Source organism: Pocillopora damicornis, chromosome 2 (genome assembly GCF_964200805.1).
Source record: "Pocillopora damicornis chromosome 2, jaPocDami1.2, whole genome shotgun sequence".
In the NCBI taxonomy this organism is placed as follows: Eukaryota; Metazoa; Cnidaria; class Anthozoa; order Scleractinia; family Pocilloporidae; genus Pocillopora; species Pocillopora damicornis.
Window position 1 is genome coordinate 21,762,272 of NC_142671.1, and position 20,081 is coordinate 21,782,352.

Sequence of the window (20,081 nt, forward strand, 5' to 3'; positions counted from 1 at the left end):
AGTTTATTTGTCCGTTCATTTTTAATAAAGAAATCTATTCATCGATCTTTTATTTAACGTTACTGAATACATAAATAAATATTTATTAATTCATTCGTTCGTTTGTTCATTCATTCGTTTCTTGAATCATTCTTTCAGTTTCAGTACGCCTCTCTTGTAAGTAAACGTGCCGATGCCATTACATATATTTTGAAAGAAGGGAAGGCTGATACTAAATATTTTGAGAAGGATCTAATTTATCTAATTTTCCAGATAACTAGGCTATTACAGGCTTGTAAATCCTTTATTACATGTTCTCCTTCAACATCTCGCATGTTTTTGGATAGGCAATGTCTTTCAGATTTGTAGTTTGTCTATCTTTGACTTGATTCAGTCTTCGATTGCTGTCTGCTGTGCTGCTTTCTGTGGTAGAAAATTGTTCCAATTCTATATCTGCATCGGCGGAGACTAGAAAATCTCTGATTATCCCAACATTTTCGCAACGAGCTCGATTTGACCTGCAAGTCACAACAACCACAAATGAGCCTAATCGAATACCACTACAGACGATGCTGCTCCAACTTGCAATAAAAACCACCGTGACGCTTTTGTTGGTTTTCTGATCCTGATCCAGAACTTCTGATTTACTTCCTATCACAGGAAAGGGTCTCAAGTTGCAACCTCGTTCCTATTGTTTTTCTTTAATCTTGGTTCCGGTGAAAGTGCCATGATCCTGAATAGGAAGTCAGTTATACCAGCCGGTAACATGGATAACCACACCAAGGCCTTGGCATCTAAGCCAATGACATAACGTGTCTGTGGATCTCGTGACGTAAGGGCGTGGACGACACTGTTGACTACTTTGTGTGTGCGCGGCGAGGCTAAAGAGTCCAATGACTTTAAAGATATCAGACCTGCAAAAGAAGAATAGGAAAGTTCAGAAAATAAAGCAAAGAATGGAGTGCACCAGGTATAGAAAGATACATTACACTTTGTTGCAGAAGAGCTAGGACAGTTTTTTTCGTAACACGGCATCTTACCTTTCTGTAGTCCTTCCTGGCCGTATTCTTCTTTCACTTCTTCATTTAGCCCGTCCCACAAAGACTGCCACTGATTAACCAGCACATCCCCACTGACTAATTTGGTTTTGTGAGCTCCAGCTTCAATGATACTCACATTTACCCCCCAGGGGCGCATTTCGCGCCTTAGAGCATCAGAGAAGGCTTCCACGCCATATTTGGAGATAGAATAGGCAGCCATATAAGGAAGAGTAATTCGACCTGTGAGATAAAAAAACAGAGATCGTTAAACCAGAGACATGTTGTGCATTGCGCACAAAAATACTGCAGTCGCGGGCTCGCTTTTTTAACCGCAGGAAATCGTTAAGCTGAATTTAGGTATTATGCCAACTTCTGACCTCAGATGCAGTTCACACTTGAACCTATCCTTTGCACTAAAATTATAGATTAATGCGCCACGCCTTCTAAAACGTTTCATTGTAGGAACAGGGAAGCAAATCGTATGATGTTTCTGCGTCTAATGGTTGTCACCGTTTTAGGGTAACTTATAAGACACAACCGCATTAGATCTAGGAAACTTATGTTTCTTTTATTCAATGCAACCTTCAAATAAGTGGGCACTCGAACAAGAGAGGAAACAGAGGACCAATTTCTTTCAGTCATATTTTAGCCTTTTTCTTGACTAATGTCAAGGGACCAACATTACTATATGTATCTCATACTAAACAATCTTTACGTTATCTATTTGCTTTTGATTTTTGAAAGCTTTCCCGCAGCCATTATCTTTGACTGATAATCATCCTTCCGTAATTTCGGAGAAAGAGCTCGCTAAGTCAGTGTGACGGTACTCCGAATGTAAATATGAATCTATTTATTTTTTTGTCATGATTTGGACAAGTGTAATTATAAGGTTTAAGTTTACATAGAGTCACTTGAGACTCACCCAATATACTTCCCACGTTGATTACGCGTCCGCGAGCCCTTTTGATAAGCGGTAGAAAAGTTTTCGTGACGCATATCATTCCCCAAAGATTTACATCAGCAATCTCTTTAAGACTTTCTAGTGGCTGCCACTCGATCATGCCCACCGTCAGTTTTCCAGCGTTGTTTACCAGTCCCCACAATCCTGTGGAGGTCAACAGACACACCAGTATGACATGAATTACGTTGCAGCACTATTAAGGCCTATTTACACGGCACGACTTTGTCGCATGCGACAAGCTTACGACAGGCCTACGACATGACTTAAGAGTCGTAAGTGAGTTGTAGGTTTGATTTACACGAAACAATTCGTGTCGTAAGCCTGTCGTAAGCTTGTCGCATGCGACAAAGTCGTACCGTGTAAATAGGCCCTTACGGTGTATTATTCTCCAACAAATCATAACATAGATTTTTCTGTTGAGGCCCATGATAACACTACTAGCTGTCAACCATTTTGATGCTGCGCCTTCTAGGTAGCTTAGCCTCATTCGGTAAATAAAAAGTCTAAACCTATAAACATTCATGTAAAGCGAACCGATCTACGACAGTGAAACAGCAGTACGCATAGCCTGCTCAACAGGCGTAACTTTGTTTGCGTCTTTCTAAGGCGGAAGCAAGCACGAGACGAGCGCGATGCGGGGGTCACGCACGAGGGAAGGAGCTCGGAAAAAAAGTTACGTTTGTTCCGCAGGTTACAGTAGGTAATGCATCCACAGACGTTTCTCGGGGATAAGAGGAAAACATCAGATGGCGATCTCTTAGCATTTTCATGTCTTTTTCGTTGTCTCGCGAGATCCTGCAGTCAGCGACAGAGCGTAACACGTGCAAATGTTTCGGGTACGAGAGGTATTGTTTGTAACTTTAAAATTAAATTAGTGCCTGCCTGATCAAAGTCATCCAGTTTCAACTTTTTGAAAAAGAAAAGCCGTATGGGAATCTGTATTTCGAATGCATTAATTTATACAATATATAGAGTTACCTAAAGTCAATCAACAAAATGTTGTTGTTCATCTATTTTATGTTGTATTAGTAAACTCTACCTATTTATTCATTCTTCGGATCGTTGGCGACCCAATTTCTGGTTAAAAAAAGTGAAATGGAGACTTGTTCCCGTTGTTCAGAAAACCAATCTACTGTCATTCGTCTTCAATCACTTTTGAAAAGCAAAACTGGAATAAATTATCGTAATTACATATATTTTAGTATGCTCAAGCTTGGAGAAATTGTCCACTTAAATTAAACCAAATTAATTTTTGGAATCGCTTGACATTTCTATACCAAAATCTGATCATCTTTAAAGTTTCAAGGAACCTTTCAGTGGCACGTTGGTAAAAATTTCTTACTGCAAGGCTTTTAGTCCATTCGAGACCGTACCTGGTAGAAGAATTAGTCCACTATTTTTGAATCACTTGACATTTCTAAACAAAGACATGATACTTTTGAGAAGTTTGAAAAAACCTTTAGTGGAAATTCAGCGAAACTTTCTGACTGTCGAGCATTTATAATTAGTCTATTTGAGAACGTGCCCGGCTGCCGAGCATTTTTAGTCACAGTGTATGATTTTTACATTAAAATTCAAATCTAATCTTTCATTAAAAAGATTTCGTGACAGAAGATTTGTTATTCAACTCTATGTACATTACATGCAAGCGGGTCTGCCATAGTTTTGACCTTCGATGAAACTAGTTATTCAACATTATGCCGCCCATAATTATTATTTTATTGCATGAGGAACTCAGCTGATCGAGAACAAAACTAGTTCCCTGACTTAACCTCGCCGATAATGGCGTTCGAGTACTGAAAATGAAAAGTTGTAACTAATTAAAATAAAGCAGGAGAAATACGGAAATCAGTGACTGCTTATTAAATCACTAGATATCGTCGCACAAAAGTGTAAGTTTGATTTAGCTTTTCGTTCATTATCGTCAAACACCATTCGGAAATTAATTCACGGAACTGATCAAAACAAGAGTTGAGTTCTCACCCCTGCCTGCACAGACAGCAATTTTACTAGACAAGGTTTGAACGGCGATGTCTGCATATTCAAAACATGTCTGTTGCCCCCTCGGCTCTTCTCATCACTTTAAAAATAAGTATGATTGACTAGTACGATTGATTTCCGGCTCTTAGAGTACGAGGAAAATGATACTTTAAGTGTAAATCATGAGTCTGTTCTCTGCGGAGGAATTTCGATATATTAAATGTAATGAAGAGACGAGATTTGGGTTTTAATGGCCTAACAAGAAACAAAGCAACGTAATTGAAATTCTTATCTTCAACTTAAAGATCTATCGAATTACCTTTATTAGCTGGAATCTCGTTCTTGATGCTTTCAAAGACCTCGTGAACTTGCCTGACATTCGTAACATCCATGCAGTACGTCTTCACCCTGTCACTGCAAATGGCCCTGACCGATTCCTCCCCAGCTTTAGTTCTGCAAGTTGCAATCACACGAAATCCCAGCTGATCTAATCGCAGCGCGATCTCTTTGCCGAATCCTGACCCGCATCCCGTTATTAGAACGTTTTTGTTCGCTCTTCCTCCGATTTCCCCCTCATCTCCGCGAAGATACAGGAAAACCCATTTCAAGATGTAGTAGGTTGCTGCCACGCTCATTACCACAAGACACAACGTTGTCATTATCGACGCCATTTGATGATCCTGGAGACAAGGGTGTTTTCAAGGGGGGAGGGTAGTTTTCACGGCTAATGCACGAGGGTAGAGAGGAGGGAAAAGCTAAAGGAGAAATTATGCCGTTCTGAACACCACTCACGCTGCCTGCTCGAGAAGGGGGTGGGGGTCACCCCTCCAACTTTCTCGATTAGCAGGAGTACGTCTCCCATTTTCTTAATAGCAGGGTGTGTCTAGGAGAAAATTTCAAAGTAATCACAGCGCATCCCTCACCTCCGCTAGAAAAACAATTACTCAACCACCTGAATTTTCATAGATAATTTATTGATATAAATGCTCAACACAGGTTCCAGTAAAAGATGACTTGGGAAATTAAGATATCAAAAAATTATCAATACGATACAAACATGATTAAAGTAATTAATTATTAGGTTATTCAAGTTCTCGGTTCATAGTTTGAAAATTAAATTATTGGAGAGACTGATCCTAAGACTGATCGAAGTTAAGTATTCGCATGACTTGATTGTCAAACCTAACTAAAGGGAAAGCGTTCAAATGCAGGCTCCTTAAGGAAATGAAGATTATTTAATTTTCTCACTGCAACAAGTTTTCTTTCCTAAAAACTCAAACGAATTCTTCATGATAGAAAAACACTTCCTGAGTTTTTTTTTTTTTTTTTTACTCAATTCCTATAAAGTGGGATGGCTTATCTTTAAAAACAATATTTACTTCAAATCAACTCATGATAGCTGAAAATTGAATAAATTGTATACACTACGGAGTCACTCACAGAATGTTGTACGACTACATAACAGCTTTACAATGTATAAATAACCGTAAAAAAACAATTTTTATCTAAGTTATACCTCCAGTCACAAAAAAATTATTAATCGTATGAGGGGGGGGGAGGGGGGAGAGGAGTGGTCGGTGGATTTTGGTTGTGTCACGATGATATCTACCTGATCTCCCAGAAGGCTCTGTAATATTCGCATGACACCCCCCCCCCCCCCCCTCCTCATTAGCAGTCAATTTTCTATAGTCCCTTTGTTACAATACTCTGTTGGCGACGACTTATCCCCCCTCTGTCCCTCCTCAAAACCATGCTATCCTCCCCGCAAAAAGAATCCTCCGACCATCCCTAGGGTGATAGATATTGAATGGTCTCTAGGGCCGTGGAATAAATTATTTCCTCAATGGAATTCTTCAATGGGCTGAACCATTCATATAAGAGTTTTCAAACATGTCTCGGTCAGATGGAACCACCGCCTTGAACGGAAATTCTCTCAGGACAAAATCTTGAAGTGACTCAGGCAAGTAGGAAAGAAATTTCAGCTTCCATGCATCCTGGCCAATAACGTAACGCTTCTTCGGACTCTGTGACGTCAGAGGAGACACAATGCCGTCGACGACGTGACTCACTTGCTCAGATGCGGATTTGCACCAATCACGAAAACCATTCGTCACTGAAATCATAAAAATAAACCGGTAAATTGCAGGATTAAAGGTAAATTACAATATCTGTATTTTAATACCACAGTTTGCACTACATTCCATTGAGATATTCTATCAATCATTAACCATAAATGGGTTTCCTTGCTTCGATCATGTCACGGAAAAGCGAAAGCCATGAGCCACCATTCACCGAGGCTTACCCGCACCAGGTTGAGTTCAATTTGGGATTAAGCAATGAGTGGTCATCTTAACTGAAAAGTATGAGGGTAGAGGCGAGAGAGTTCTCTCTCGCTAGCTAGATCGCTCCAGGTCAAGTTACCCAAATCTTTTCCAACCGCAACTAGGATATCCATACTTACCGTTCTCAAGATATTGTTTGCCGTATTCCCTTTGTTTCTCCTCCGTTAGATTGTCCCAAAATTGTTTTAGGCGAGCACTCAACAACTCATCGTTTACAATCGGAGTGCGCGTGGCACCCGGCTCTATTACGCTGACCTGGACATCAAAAGGGCGCATCTCGCGTCTCAATGCATCTGCAAACGCCTCCACGCCATATTTGGATATGCAGTACGGTGAGAATGCTTGAGGTGAAACAACACCTTGAGAGGCAAAAAGAGAGAGTTGGCTGAATAAAACTTGTTCAAATGCTAAGAACATTTCAGTAATACTCAAGTTCAGTTATCATTCAACAGGACGCAATGACTTGACGTTCAAGAGGCAATCTACTGCTAATATAAATCATGGACTTACTGTGAGGGGATATTCGTTTAATTTTTGGGATCAATATCAGTATCTGGGCAACTCCCCACCTACCCCTCCCCTAGCCCAACAACAGTCAATTTATGACAAGTTAGGGTTGATTTTGGGCCAAATTTAGTTCCATTTTATCTCAGTCAGGGGAGGCTAACGAGAAATTGGGCGCCCACAAACTAAGCGGTGACGCGAAGAAAATAGAACTTAGCCGTTTCCCCGATAACCGCAGCCACTCGCTTGCCGTTTTTACCTCGTCTCCTTAAACTGAGAGCGCGACACAGCTCGTGCGGTCTCAAAAAGTGTCAAAAGCTCTTCCGCATTGCGTGTGTAAACGGATTACATTTATGTACTATGTGTGCAGATTCTCGCTATTTCGTCATTTAAGCTGCTTTACATAATACTGTCGTGATTTGGGATTAACGTTCACATAACTCAATTAGGAATGACATTTGACATCCGGTAATTCCACGGTTACTGTTGTGTAGCCTGGAAAGTTACCAAGGGCAGATGTATAAGGTACACCTGTACCTTATAGACCTTATAACATAAACGTGAGCTAAACTTTGTATTCTATCGACAGTCGTACGACAGATGTTCACACCAAGAAAATATGTGTTAACATTTTGAAACATGTTTTGGGGTAATTTCCAACTGTGTCGCAATTAATCCGTGATGGTCTTATTTTTGCTTCGGACTAGTCCAGAACTTCGGACAATCCCTTCAGCCAATCAGATGAAAAACTGAAAGCACTCTCGGTTTGGTCACTGGCGTTTTCGTGGACTTCAGTCGCCAGTATAACCTGTGATCAAGCTTTCTTTTCTTTTGGGCTGTTACTCCCACTCTTCCTACGAAAAACGAATGCGTGATCGCGGGTTACAGTATACAGCCATTTTTTGACGTTTACTGTACCTTTTCAACGACCCTTTTATTCTTCAGTTCTTGCTTGTGTCACTCAAGCGAATGCGCTTTGAAGCCCTGAAAAACATGAGGAATTTCTTTTCCGCTCTTATACCCTCACCCACACCCGTAGAGTTGACTATCATGTTACCTGCTATGCTGCTAACGATGACGATCCGTCCCTTCGCTTTTTTTACCAATGGTAAGAATGTTTTAGTCACATCGATCAGGCCCCATAAATTGACATCCGCAACTTTCTTGTAGGCGTCAAGCGGTATCCACTCGACAGGTCCAACAGTTAGGATTCCAGCATTGTTTACCAGTCCCCACAGACCTGGAATAAAACACACAGTATTAAGCCTTTGTCTCAGCGAGATATTGGAAGAGCCTTTGCTGTAGCTAAATACTACAGGCTTACGCCAAACTTGAAAGCACGTTTAATAACCCCAAGATAGACTGATGTAAAGATGAAAGATGTGTAAATATTTACACGTGTGAACATGTAAACGTGATTCGACTGAAAGTAAATAATTAGTACAAATATCTGAGTTCAAATATGACAACAACAAGACAAGACAAGAATGACAACGAAACTACATGAAACAGAAATGAAATTACAATTTGTGGCGTAACCAGATCCGGTAACCAAAACTCTCAAACAAAAGTACCAAGGCGCTGGCAAAAGCCAACGAAACGACTGCCCTGGTTGAGTTCATACTGGCTACCGGCGTAACCTAAACCTAACGTAATCTCACGCAAAAACGCGAACTTGATGAATACAAAACAATATGAAATAGATGATAAACAAATGCAAATTCTAGTTGCAGCACTTTGCTCATGACCTCTATGAAGATTCCCTTCGGTGTCAGCAATGGAGAGGCTCGACTACGAAACGGATTTAAAGTGAGGAATTCATAAAAAACGTAGTATATTTTAATTCCACCGTGGGGTGACCTTTTTCCGAGAAATCCCACTTAAACAACTCCCAGTGTGGTTGGACGTTTACTTCGAATCCCCGCCCCCCTCTCTTCCACCTCGCTCTACGTAGAAAGAAAGGCGAAAGCGATATGCAAGCCCTGCTGATTGAATCATTAGTATGCGTCGCCAAACGGCCAAACAGCCTAAACTCATTATGTGTTGACAAGTTTGAGTTGAACTGAGATATCTCTTTCACATGATAATTTTTGTAGACAAACTGTAGGCGTATAGGAGGGAAATGGGTCAACGCAAATTAATGAAGACACGTGTATGGAAGCGAAAAAAAGGCTTCACAGTTCTCGCTTTTGAAGGCGAAATGCCAGAATTGAGTAGCAGGCGTTTGTGCGTCTGATTTGTTTCAGAAAAATCTGGCTTCAACCTAATTTGAAACATTTCACATCTAAATCAGTGACAGAACTGTCATTGTGCAATTAGTCAATGACAATGTAAATAACATGAAAGTCAATAAAGCAGACCACTTACATGCTATCGGATAATGGAAGGTCATCTAAAGCTAATGGAGAGTACGTATTTACCTGATTTACCGATAACTTGCTTTACTTCGTAAAATACTTCTCTGATTTGCTCCGAATTGGTCACATCCAATTGGTAAGTTTTAAGCCTGTCGCTGATTACCGCCTTCAAACTCTGTTCTCCCTCTTTCGTCAGAAAAGTCGCCAAGACAAACGCTCCCATCTCGTGCAGTCGAACGGCTGTTTGTCGACCAAGGCCAGTATCACAACCGGTTAACATGACATACTTTTGATTTACATTCAGAACTGATTCGCGTTTCTTACGTGAAAACCACAAAAAGGCAATAAATATTGCAGTTCCCGCAATTACAAACCACATGGTGGTACAAACCGGCGCTAAAACCGTGATTCGTAGCAGCTGTTTGATTGTCCTGACTACGATCGACCCCAGCGGTGCTGTTTCGATATAACTGTTGGCTCTGATTTGTCCAAAATATGACTTAAACAATAACCGTAACAAATAGGATTTGAATGCTCGCGTAAAACCGGATGCTAAAGAAATTTGTAAAATTCTACAGCCTCGGATTTCAATTCATTACTTCTATGATGGAATGAGGATTTTTTTCAAATTTTCTAGGTTACTCAGATATATTTTAAGAAGTCTCGACTACCACGAAACAACACTTTTCCAATCGAGCCATTTTTTTGTGATGTCTTTCTCCCGCGTTTTAAATAGACTTTAATGAATATTTTCAAAAAATCTTTTAAGCCTCTTACACGAGAGCATTTCAACGAATTCCGTAGCTAGTTTTCATCTTAATATCGGAGGAGAAGGGAATAAATGCAAGATTTTAATCAGAAAGCGTTTAAAAGAAAAATTGACGTGTTTGAGTAAATCACGTTTTTGATGGTAGCTGACCCTGGTACCTGAGTGTTGATATACTGCATGTTTTTATCAAAGAAAACTCACATAATCTTGGTGTATGTGACAAATTCTAGGATCAGTTTTGACTCAACATCATACAACAAACAGATGGTCTGCCCCCGTGAACATCATCAACCGGGATGGCCCAATTTCCGAGATTTCCCCTCACCACACTTTTTGTGTCAAAATCACAACTGTGTGTTCTTATCAGGAGGAGGTTGGTAGCCTGTGCTAGGCTCTCGTTGTGCGGAAGAGAGCGACAAAGCGCGCAAAAATGACGAGCAAGCGGACGATGCGGTTGCAATACGCTGTCATGGGAAAACTGCAGCATTTTTTTCGCGCCATGATATTTTCGCGAACACAATATCCGCGCACTTACTTTTTCTCTTTGACTGAGAGCTGAGGAACAGACTATAGGATAGTTATCTTGGTTTTTTTCGACCAAGAACTCGGTAACTAGGTAGAAAATTTTCCCTTTATTATCCTAGCTCGTACGTTTGACGGGACGAAAATTAAAAGGGGTGCCTGGTTCACCTTGAACCGAATTGAATCGAACGAGGATGAACCAAAGCCGAGCTGAGATTGCCAAATGAATGAATGGTAATCGGGCTAAAAATTTCCGCGTTAAATCTGGATTAAATTTCTGATGTGAAACGTAGATACACTTCGTCCTACTTCGACACACTTTGCTGATTGGGCTACCCCTGCCGAGCTTACACGAAGAGACGTTAGAAAAAGGCTCTTTACTCGTCAGAGCTGAGAGCATGGCCTGAATGTGCATAGGCGTGTAATCCTTCTTTTGGTTAAGAGGATACGATTAGGCAATTAGACCTGGCATGTGCGGAATTGTAAATAACAAGCTTATGCAAGACCTTCCAATAGGAAAGCCTTCCCGTGCCCTCTGGAAGCATTAATTGACCACATCCAAAAATTTAGATCAGTAAACTGTTTTGCTCTGAGTGTAATCTTTCAACAATCAAACTTGAACAAAAGCGATTACGGAGAAAGTACGAATACCAGCATGTCCTCTATGGGAGAATCTCTGGCTAACGAACAAGCTAGATATTTCCCGTTCAGTTGGTTCTATCTACTGCGACATTTTCAGGTCTCTGCACGTACAGAATTGATGTTTGCCGGTGAACGTGGAAGCAGTTCGTTTGTGGGAAAATACCTGACTAATGAACAAGAAACTTCCTGTTCAGTTTTGTCTGTCTGTTGCGACATTTCCGTGTCTCTACACGCACTGAAAAGATGTTTGCCTGTGAACTAAAAGTCAAGACTACTGGTTTGTCGTTTTTGAGAAAATATGTGGCTAATGGACAAGAAACTTCTCGTTCAATTTTTTCCATCTAGTGATTTGCGACATTTCCGTGTCTGCACACTTATAAAACTGATATTTTGAAAGAGGAAATTCGGTGGTCAGCCACATGAAGATAACTTAACATAAGAGGAAGCAGGTAGAGTCATCTAAGCCTTCCAAATGTCGTAAGCTTTTGTACATTGAGAGATCGCGCAATCACAACTGAATTCGCGCGCAAGTGAAAATTCTTCGGTGACGATTGCGAAAAGAAAACTTATAGAATTGATGGATCAACTGATATTGATCCGAATTGATTTTTGCCGATTGTTCCACGTAAAATTACAATTTCACTAAAAAGCTCCAGGCACTCATTAACGTAGAATGTACTGAAATAAAAGAGAAATAAAACTGAAGCGTCTTATTGTAGTTCGCTGTCACACAACATTTTTGCATCATGCAAATTCTTAGTTATCCTGAATAAGAAATTTTTTTTGCTCCTACCTGAACTGCCTTCCAGGAGTTGGTTCATTTTACAAAACACTTGCTTAATTTGCTGAGGGTCGGTAACATCCATCTGAAAAGTTTTCAGTTTTTCACTCGCCACAGATCTCAAATTCTGCGCTCCTTCTTTCGTCAAACAAGTCGCCAACACACAAGCTCCCATCTTGTCCAATTGCAGAGCTGTTTCTCGACCGAACCCAGAATCACAGCCAGTTATCAGAACATGTTTGTCTTTTATATTTAAGGTGTTCGTGTTCCGCTTTCTCGTAAAAATGGGAAGAATAAGGTAAATTGAAACAAAAGTTACTATTGCCAAAACGATTGTGAACAACATGTTCGAAATTCTTGAAATGAGCGAAATTATTCAGGAGACCACTTATTTTCAAACTCTGCGCAGTAGGTCCACTTCACTGCTATGCTCACGGAATACGAATCGTGGGAGATAATCTCAAAACTTGACAACCTACACTATATATAATGTGCGACACGAATAAGCTTGTCAACAAGCCTCTGCAATATCATGACTTGTTTCAGGTTGTCCCTTGTATTCGTGGAATTTCAGGAATTGGCTCTGCTTCAAGACCTTTGTCCGTACAATCGTTCCTTCTCTTGAACGCTAATCTTTTCAACTGAACGGCGTCGAAACCGAACTTTCCCTACCATGAAATTATGAATTTTGTCTTTCCAAGTGAACTGCGTGGGAACTGAACTTTCCTTTCTATGTAATTATGAATTGTTTTCGCCAAAAACAAAATTATGCCTGGACACTGACGATTCATTTGAATCTGGCTTCACAAAAGGTTTCAAGTGAGAATTTGTACACTTAGCACTACGCAACTTGGACAGATGGCGAGAAATAGTTGGGAATCCTTACAGCTACAATTCTGCCTTGACACACGTCATTGATTCGATTTTTGATTCGGTTGCGCAAGTTTTAAAGACTGGCTAACAATAGTTACCACCCAACTTGGCTGCCCACAATTAGTAGGGTAAGAAAGCTAATAGGGTCACGGGGTGCATCCCTTGGCAGACAATGATGGAATTTGAAAGAAAAAAAAATTTAACTAACTCTTTAACCCTTTCACTCCACAATTCTTATAATGTCAGTTTGGAAAATTTAGTATTGGATCAAGCAATAATCTCCAATTGACATTTTTCTTTTTTCTCATTACTTGTCTGATTGATATTGTATTGATATTGTAAGGAGAAATTCTTGGTCACTCATGGGAGTTGGAGGGTTAAATATATGATACCTGCTTGCTTTTTAAATCAGGAGGCAGTATAGAATCGACCATGACATACACAACTGAGAGGCTTTTTTTAACTCTTCCAGATTTCAATCGCAATTCTCCTTACTGCCTGCGATAAATTTCTTTAATCTCAAGTCTGAGAATTTTTCATAATTCTCAACGAATGCACCAATATTCTAACTGAAAAGTCAATTTCTTTTAATGTGCAGAATGTATCTCTCATGAGATGCACTAAGTATTGTTCTTGGCTTTCGAAAAGGTACAGCTTCACAATATATTTAACATTCCGAGCAATATTGCTTCGCCGGTCAGAACATCCTTATCTCAGAACATGCAAGGATTACCATTGATTTCAAATAAAACAAACCGTTAAAACTATCTTTTATCTTCGTGGTTGACTTCAAATCCAATATTAATCGGAGACAAACGGTAACCCTGGTATCAGTTCAAATCACGTGATAACACTATCGGTGCGCGCAGAACTTTAAAAAGGAAAGAGTATGGAAGGAAAGTGAGTAATTGTTTTCGTGTCACAAGATGAATAACAAGCACACCGAAAATGAAATTTTTTCTGTTAAATCCACGGAAACGTAAAAATTTCTCGCAATGCATGGGCGCGATTACGTGCTACTCGAGTTGCGGTGAGAGTTATTTTCGTAGAGATTGCGTCACGCTTTCCTGCGGACATACCAAACTTTCTGACGCATTCATCTAATTACTCTGTTGTCATTTCTTAAATTGTTGTGATATCTGTCTTCTTGTTGAAACCATGTTGCAATAAAATTACATGTTTCTTTGTTTACATCGTAACTAGCTCCCTCGTTTTTATAAACAAGACATTCTATTGGGATATTTCGCCCAAAAATTGAGGTGGCAAAGATGGGAAAACTTTTCATTAAATATTGCTCGACTAAACTTTGTTGCCACTTTTGAATTCTTGGGTGAAGCCTAAATGTTTACTGAGAAAAATTTTCTCTGCGGGATCTATGGCGAAATGGGAATTTCTTAGTTTCTCGCGGGCTGCTTGAGGTGTTATGGCGAGCCGTTTAGCGCGCGCGAAAAGCACTCTTCACTTAAATGGTAGAACCTGGAAAATGTTGTTTTTGTCTTGCTTGGGTAAAAATTACTTCCATGAAGAATAGCCTTCTTTTTATTGCGGACCTATAGTCATTACCTAAGTTACAGTTTAGCATGTTGGTATTGATAACATGACCATCTTTAATTGAAGAATATAACGAATATCACATTATTGGAAGAGTCCTTTGCTTGTCACTATGTTGGTAAATATGTTGTGTTGCTATAGAAACAAAGTGAGTGGGTATTTTGAAATTGGTATCCTATGGGTTACCCAACATTCCTTACACCGCAGCAGTCAAACGTAGGGTGTGCGTGAGGGGATCAATTTTGGCCAACCGCGCGCCACTTTTTCGCGCAAAATTTCAAAGGAAAATATAAGAAACAACCACTGTCTCGCATAATAAGCGACAGGGAGGGAAACTCGAGACCTCGAACACAAAGGTTATTGATTACGGGTGTCCTGTCGATTTGACATTCTGTTTTGGGCTTTACCAAAAGAGTTATACACTTCTAAAACACTGTGACTTACTGGCTTGTATGTAATTCGTGTGAGAAAACTCGGTTCTGATAGCCTGAAAGCACTCCACTAAGTGTCACCTAGTCTTTACAATGTTAGCACATGCGCAGACGTTTGACCGCTGTGTTGGGATATGCAGTGATACAGGTTAGTGCTGCTGTGTAAGACCATGTACGCAAACGTCATGATTTTGATAGGAGACGGCAGATATTTAAAACGCATCTTACTGAGATCTCATAAAAGCAGATGCTCCGTGGTAACCAAGGCATATCACCGGCGTCTTCGGAAAAAGCTGTCACCAATGAAAGTGGGCATGAAGGAAATAAAGATTGATACTTTTGCATCCAGACCCACAGCGTAACGAGTATTAGGTCGCTGAGAAGTCAAAGCATCGATCACAGCGTCCACAACTTTGTATGTATCAGGGCTTGCATTCTCGGAAAATTTACTAATTCCCTTTTTGACTGTGAAAAGAGAAAGAAAGACATAGATTATGGTTTAAATATAATAGCCTGTAGAACCAGCGCGACCTTTTTGCAATTTCAGGCGAACGGATGCAAGCGCGAAGAAAGTGCGAGGCGAGAGCGAAGTGCAAGTCATGCACGAGGGGCGGTGCGGGAGAACATGAGTTGTTGCGCTCCTCCCCAGTCCCCTCGCGCATGATTCCCATTCCGTGCTTGCCTCCGTTAGCCTGAAAATGCATAATAATCACGTCAGTTCTGCAGGCTAAAACATTAAAGGAGGGTAAAAATATTAAGCCATGGTCATGTACATAGCTGAAAAAACACTGCCCCTTGAAAGGGCAGCAATTTAGTCGGTTTTCAAAAACGTTGCAATTTGAAATATGTACATCTTTTGTTTTCTCATCAAAAGGTGTCCTTTTTGATGAGGAAAAAAAACACAGGTTTACATGTAATTGTCAAGAACTGGGAACAAAAAACCTCGGTAACCTCGCCCTACGCCGATTTGAGTCTCGGACTTAATGATGATTACGCGCTCGGATGGTTTGAGCCAAAGAGCATTCGTGGGCACGCTGAGTCATACATGAAGTTTACATACATTCTGCTGACTGCAAGGATCAACAAGGCCGAAAACATCGTGTATGACTAGATTAAGCCTTTGAATCCCAGCAGGAGAATATACACAGTATATATTCTTTTGTTCTCATAAATGATTAACATGTAACTTCTCCCTATAATATCCAGACATTCTCCAGCAAGGGGATATTGAGAATACTCAAACTCATCAGGTAGAATTTGTCATTTTGATCAAACACCAAATCGTCGTACCCATGTGGATGAGACACGTTTGTCTTCTATCCAAAAATGTGACTTTATTTGACGATCGCGCTTAAAATTTACCGTCTTTCTTAATCTATCTCTGTATCTTTCTTTTAAACTTCTGAAAATAACTTCTTACGTTGAGTGAGTTTTCTCTCCCCATATTCCTCCTTTAACTCAGGACTGAGGTCGTCCCACAATTCCTGCGCCGCTTGAGTGTTGCGCTCGATGTGCGCCAAGGCTGTCTTGAACAAACCGGGTTCTATGATACTGACCAGTATTCCCCACGGGCTCATTTCTCGCCTCAAGGCATCGGAGAATGCCTGCACTCCATACTTTGTTATACAGTAGCTGGAAACATTAGGCAACGCTACACGACCTGAAATTTAGTCAGTACGTTCATGTTAAGTCAGTTTGTATTTGTACAGCGCAAAATAAGACAATTCGAGCAAGATCTCAGATCTAAGATAACAATAGAGCACCCTCTACTCTCCCATCTTGGTGCGCCAGCCACGCCAGCCGCGCCAGCCGCGCCAGCCGCGCAGGCCAGAAGGAGAGGGCAAAAGTTACTTAGACCTAGGGCCTATCAGCAAATTATCAGCGGAAAGATAAGTTTTCGGCCATACGCTGTATTTTAAATTAATGAACTGAAATTTAAACAACTAGAGAAGGCAAAAACAACAACAACAAAAAACTACTATTTGGGCGACCAACTCTCAGACTTTCACGCAGTGTGCCAATATCAATGTCTTTTTTGACTCGCGCGACGGACTCGTGAAAAACGAGGAGTGCTTTGCCTAGGGACTTAAAACTCTTTTGTTTACGGTTCCATTGTCAAAGCAAGTTTTTAAAATTATTGGCAAGGTGCATGTTGACCAGACAAGCATGGTTTCCTCGACGTTACTGGTATGAGAAGCGTTATCCTTCCACTCTATTTGTGTGGACATCTTACGTCTTACGTTTGGCTCGGAAAAGTTAAACAAAAGCGATACCAAGGCAGCACTACCTGGTCGACGTTAAATTTTAAAATTTTTTCTGATGAATTATTTAGCTTACCTTAAAACTGTTACTTAATTTGAGTGACATCAAATTCTCGCATTTACTATCAAAGATACTAATAATTTTAGCCTAGCTGATGTGGCGGGAGTCTCCGAGCAGTTCCTAATTATTTTAGCGCTGCTGGACGTGTGCTTCTCCTTCCTTATCAGTGCTGGAACCCCTTGCAGACCTTTCACCGATTTGCGTTGCTCAAGGACGCATATTTTTTCGCGAGCGAAGCCATGCTCGTGTTACAGCGCTTATAATTAAGGCTGATGTAGCGGCTTAAAAAAAAAACGGGACCTTCGCCGCCAAATGCATGTACACAATGCCTAAATCAGTATGGGATAACACCATCTAGATCTCAATAGCATTTAAAAGATGGTGAAATAAGTCTGATTTTGTTTGAGCACAGAAAGAGATGCAATGACTCACCCAACATACTTGACATGTTCACCACTCGGCCCCGGGTCTTCTTGACAAGCGGCAGAAAGGTTTTAGTCACGTCAATCAATCCCCACAAATTAACATTAGCAATGCGTTTTGATTTTTGTAAAGGCATCCATTCTATTGGTCCAGTAATGGCGATCCCTGCGTTGTTTACCAATCCCCATATACCTATTTGGTAATCACGCAACAGAAAAGGAAAACTAAATAACTCCATCAAACGAGTGACCAATTGTATTTTCATCAACATATTGGTTTGCGTAATACATTGGAACCTTATTTTAGAGTGCAACCTCGGCACTCAGAAAAGTGTTCCTTCATTAGACGTGTCCGGCCAAAACGAGAAACAAGTTGGGTAGGGGCGGAATCCCTGGTTAGCACAAAATAAGCACAGCAGACCTCGGACTATGCAATACTGACTGGGTATAAAACTTGGACTGAGGTATGAAACGCGGACTACGAACTGCGGACAGGAAATAAAAAGCACGGACTACAATGTAAATTATGGAATAGTGGAAAGAAAGAAGTCAAGTGCTTGGCACATTTTCTTTGCTTAGCAATGTCTCTGTTTTCTAGACCCCTTTTCGCAAGCATGTTTTGAATTTAATGAGCCGTGCGATACATTTCAGGTATATATTCAAATGGTAGCCCGTAATCCGAAGTACGTAGTCCGTAGTCCGTAATGTTTAGTCCGTAGTCCGTAGTCCGTAATCCGTAGTCCGTACTCCTTATTCCGTTGACCGTAGTCCGTAGTACGTAGTCCGTAGTCTGTAGTCCGTAGTTCGTAGTCCGTAGTCCGTAGTCCGTAGTCCGTAGTCCGTAGTCCGTAGTCCGTAGTCCGTAGTCCGTAGTCCGTAGTCCGTAGTCCGTAGTTCGTAGTCCGTAGTCCGCAGTCCATATTTTAAACTTACCAGTGGAAGCTCCACCCCCCTCAAATTGGAGGGGGGGGGGGGCACTCTCGGAACTAGAGGAAGTGAATATGTAGGTAAGAGAAGCAAAGGTTCAAAGAAATATTTTGTTCCGTAGCGACCAATGTTTCGTCCTTGAATTAATATGTTTTCTTTGTAGAGGCTTACCAAGGGAAAGGTTGTTTGTATATAGTTTATTTCTATTAACAGCGTGAACTCTATAGATTCTAATCTAAAGATTGGTTCAAAACGAACTTTAAAAAGGAACGGTAAGCTCTGCTTTGCCGATCATTTTCACCTCTTTGAACGTGTGGTTTGTTTGCACGTATTGCATGCCTACACTCTGAGTAATACAATAAGGTCTTAATCAATATTACCTTGGTCGGAGGGCAGGAGTCTCTGAATCTCTTCGTAAAGATCTTTGATCTGCTCTGAACTTGTCACATCCAACTGGAATGTTTTTAGTTTGTCACTGGTCGCGGACTTTAGACTCTGCTCTCCTTCCTCAGTCAGGCAAGTCGCCAACACACACGCTCCCATCTTGTCCAGTCGAATGGCTGTTTCACGGCCGAAGCCAGAGTCGCAGCCAGTAATTAGAACATATTTCTGGTCTAAGTCGACCAACCTCCTTCGTGAGAAAAACCTGGAGATGATCAACGTTAAAATTACAGCTGCAGCGACTGTTGTGTAAGTGAAGTGTAAGGAGCCGTTTTCCAAGATTGACAGAAGCTTATCCATGTTTGTCTTCGGCTCATATGATTGGAAATGTGAGCTGCTAACGCGAAAAATCTGTAGAGCTGCGCTTTGTTTGCACAGGTCAAAGCAACAATTAACACCTCCACTAGAAATGAAGCAACTTTTTCTTTCGGATAATGAAGATTAATTGTTTGCCCGTTGATTACTGACGAAACAGATCCTGTGATACGACTAGAGAACTTAAGAAGCACAAGACTATTAGAAGACTGTGCTTTACTGAAACCACACAAAGCGTGACTTAAGGAATGCGCGTCACGCAACAATCACGCGTGGTTAAGCAATGCATGCGAGAGGCGAGTCAAAACGCGCACATTACATGGCACTTGATTTGCCATTACTCTGTCACGATATTGATAATCGTATCGTCAAGAATTCATATGAATCATTCGAAGCAAAATACATTGGGCGAACCATAACTAAGCGAGTCAAAAATTACGCTTTCACCCCTTGAAAATTTTGTTCTTCTCGGTTGTTTTCATTTAAGCCTTACCTTACCAGTACATTTATGCTGCTCGGCCTAGTCAACCTTAGAGTTCCTAAAGCCGCCATGGTGTATAAATACGTCACGTATCGTATTTTGGACAGAATGCAGACATAGTTTGTTTACATTGTATCTTTATACCCAGGCCACCGGGTAGTTCGGGACCACCGACAAGCGGCTTACAGCTATACAGCTTCATGACCAATCACTTTGAGAGAGCCACAAGGGACGGGATTAGAATATGATACATGTATGTAAAGTAGAGGAAAACTGTAGAGAAGTTTTTAACTTTCTGACTGAATGATTACGGTCTCTACCTCTAAAGAAAAATAAAATGAAGCAGTAATGATAATAATAATGACAATAAAAAGAACAGAAAAAGGATTTCTTGTCAACTAAGGGCTCAGTGTGCGCACATTGTAAATTTTTTTTATAACG

At 40.7% G+C, this 20,081-nt stretch overlaps 3 protein-coding genes across 6 annotated transcripts; all 3 read right to left on the reverse strand.

Annotated features, from left to right (window-relative positions):
• Window positions 1-33: 33 nt before the first annotated feature.
• LOC113681665 (retinol dehydrogenase 16) lies at window positions 34-4,645 on the reverse strand. 2 transcript variants are annotated; one of them, XM_027198808.2, is made up of 4 exons: window positions 4,280-4,645; window positions 1,942-2,124; window positions 1,020-1,259; window positions 34-893 (listed from the first exon to the last, which is right to left on the reverse strand). In XM_027198808.2, exons 1-4 carry the CDS (start codon window positions 4,629-4,631, stop codon window positions 649-651), a joined length of 1,020 nt encoding a protein of 339 aa, XP_027054609.2. In that variant the 5' UTR covers window positions 4,632-4,645; the 3' UTR covers window positions 34-648. The 2 variants fall into 2 exon arrangements, with proteins under 2 accessions (XP_027054609.2, XP_089053462.1); XM_089197336.1 differs by lacking the exon at window positions 1,942-2,124 and having other exon boundaries at window positions 4,280-4,638.
• A 272-nt stretch (window positions 4,646-4,917) lies between these two features.
• LOC113683517 (short-chain dehydrogenase/reductase family 9C member 7) lies at window positions 4,918-12,810 on the reverse strand. Of its 2 annotated transcripts, none has more exons than XM_089197344.1 (4): window positions 11,890-12,810; window positions 7,864-8,046; window positions 6,422-6,661; window positions 4,918-6,073 (listed from the first exon to the last, which is right to left on the reverse strand). In XM_089197344.1, exons 1-4 carry the CDS (start codon window positions 12,221-12,223, stop codon window positions 5,814-5,816), a joined length of 1,017 nt encoding a protein of 338 aa, XP_089053470.1. In that variant the 5' UTR covers window positions 12,224-12,810; the 3' UTR covers window positions 4,918-5,813. The 2 variants fall into 2 exon arrangements, with proteins under 2 accessions (XP_089053470.1, XP_089053469.1); XM_089197343.1 differs by lacking the exon at window positions 11,890-12,810 and adding an exon at window positions 9,227-9,638.
• A 1,463-nt stretch (window positions 12,811-14,273) lies between these two features.
• On the reverse strand, window positions 14,274-19,744 carry LOC113681563 (retinol dehydrogenase 16). 2 transcript variants are annotated; one of them, XM_089197345.1, is made up of 5 exons: window positions 19,653-19,744; window positions 18,784-19,049; window positions 17,487-17,669; window positions 16,153-16,392; window positions 14,274-15,197 (listed from the first exon to the last, which is right to left on the reverse strand). In XM_089197345.1, the coding sequence occupies exons 1-5, from the start codon at window positions 19,709-19,711 to the stop codon at window positions 15,004-15,006; spliced, it is 942 nt and encodes a 313-aa protein (XP_089053471.1). In that variant the 5' UTR covers window positions 19,712-19,744; the 3' UTR covers window positions 14,274-15,003. The 2 variants fall into 2 exon arrangements, with proteins under 2 accessions (XP_089053471.1, XP_027054498.2); XM_027198697.2 differs by lacking the exon at window positions 19,653-19,744 and having other exon boundaries at window positions 18,784-19,278.
• Window positions 19,745-20,081: the final 337 nt, after the last annotated feature.

What these genes read in the sequence shown, in the direction of transcription:
- LOC113681563 (XM_027198697.2), bottom strand. Translation starts at nt 19,144, where the DNA reads ATGGATAAGCTTCTGTCAATCTTGGAAAACGGCTCCTTACACTTCACT. An exon ending in GAACATGTCAAGTATGTTGG is followed by an intron (nt 16,393 to 17,486) that starts GTGAGTCATTGC and finishes ACTAAATTTCAG; the next exon opens with GTCGTGTAGCGTTGCCTAAT. An exon ending in GGAGAGAAAACTCACTCAAC is followed by an intron (nt 15,198 to 16,152) that starts GTAAGAAGTTAT and finishes CTCTTTTCACAG; the next exon opens with TCAAAAAGGGAATTAGTAAA.
- LOC113681665 (XM_027198808.2), bottom strand. Translation starts at nt 4,631, where the DNA reads ATGGCGTCGATAATGACAACGTTGTGTCTTGTGGTAATGAGCGTGGCA. An exon ending in CGAGATTCCAGCTAATAAAG is followed by an intron (nt 2,125 to 4,279) that starts GTAATTCGATAG and finishes TGACCTCCACAG; the next exon opens with GATTGTGGGGACTGGTAAAC. An exon ending in CAACGTGGGAAGTATATTGG is followed by an intron (nt 1,260 to 1,941) that starts GTGAGTCTCAAG and finishes TTTATCTCACAG; the next exon opens with GTCGAATTACTCTTCCTTAT.
- LOC113683517 (XM_089197344.1), bottom strand. Translation starts at nt 12,223, where the DNA reads ATGTTGTTCACAATCGTTTTGGCAATAGTAACTTTTGTTTCAATTTAC. An exon ending in ACTCCTGGAAGGCAGTTCAG is followed by an intron (nt 8,047 to 11,889) that starts GTAGGAGCAAAA and finishes GTTTTATTCCAG; the next exon opens with GTCTGTGGGGACTGGTAAAC. An exon ending in CAAACAATATCTTGAGAACG is followed by an intron (nt 6,074 to 6,421) that starts GTAAGTATGGAT and finishes TTATGATTTCAG; the next exon opens with TGACGAATGGTTTTCGTGAT.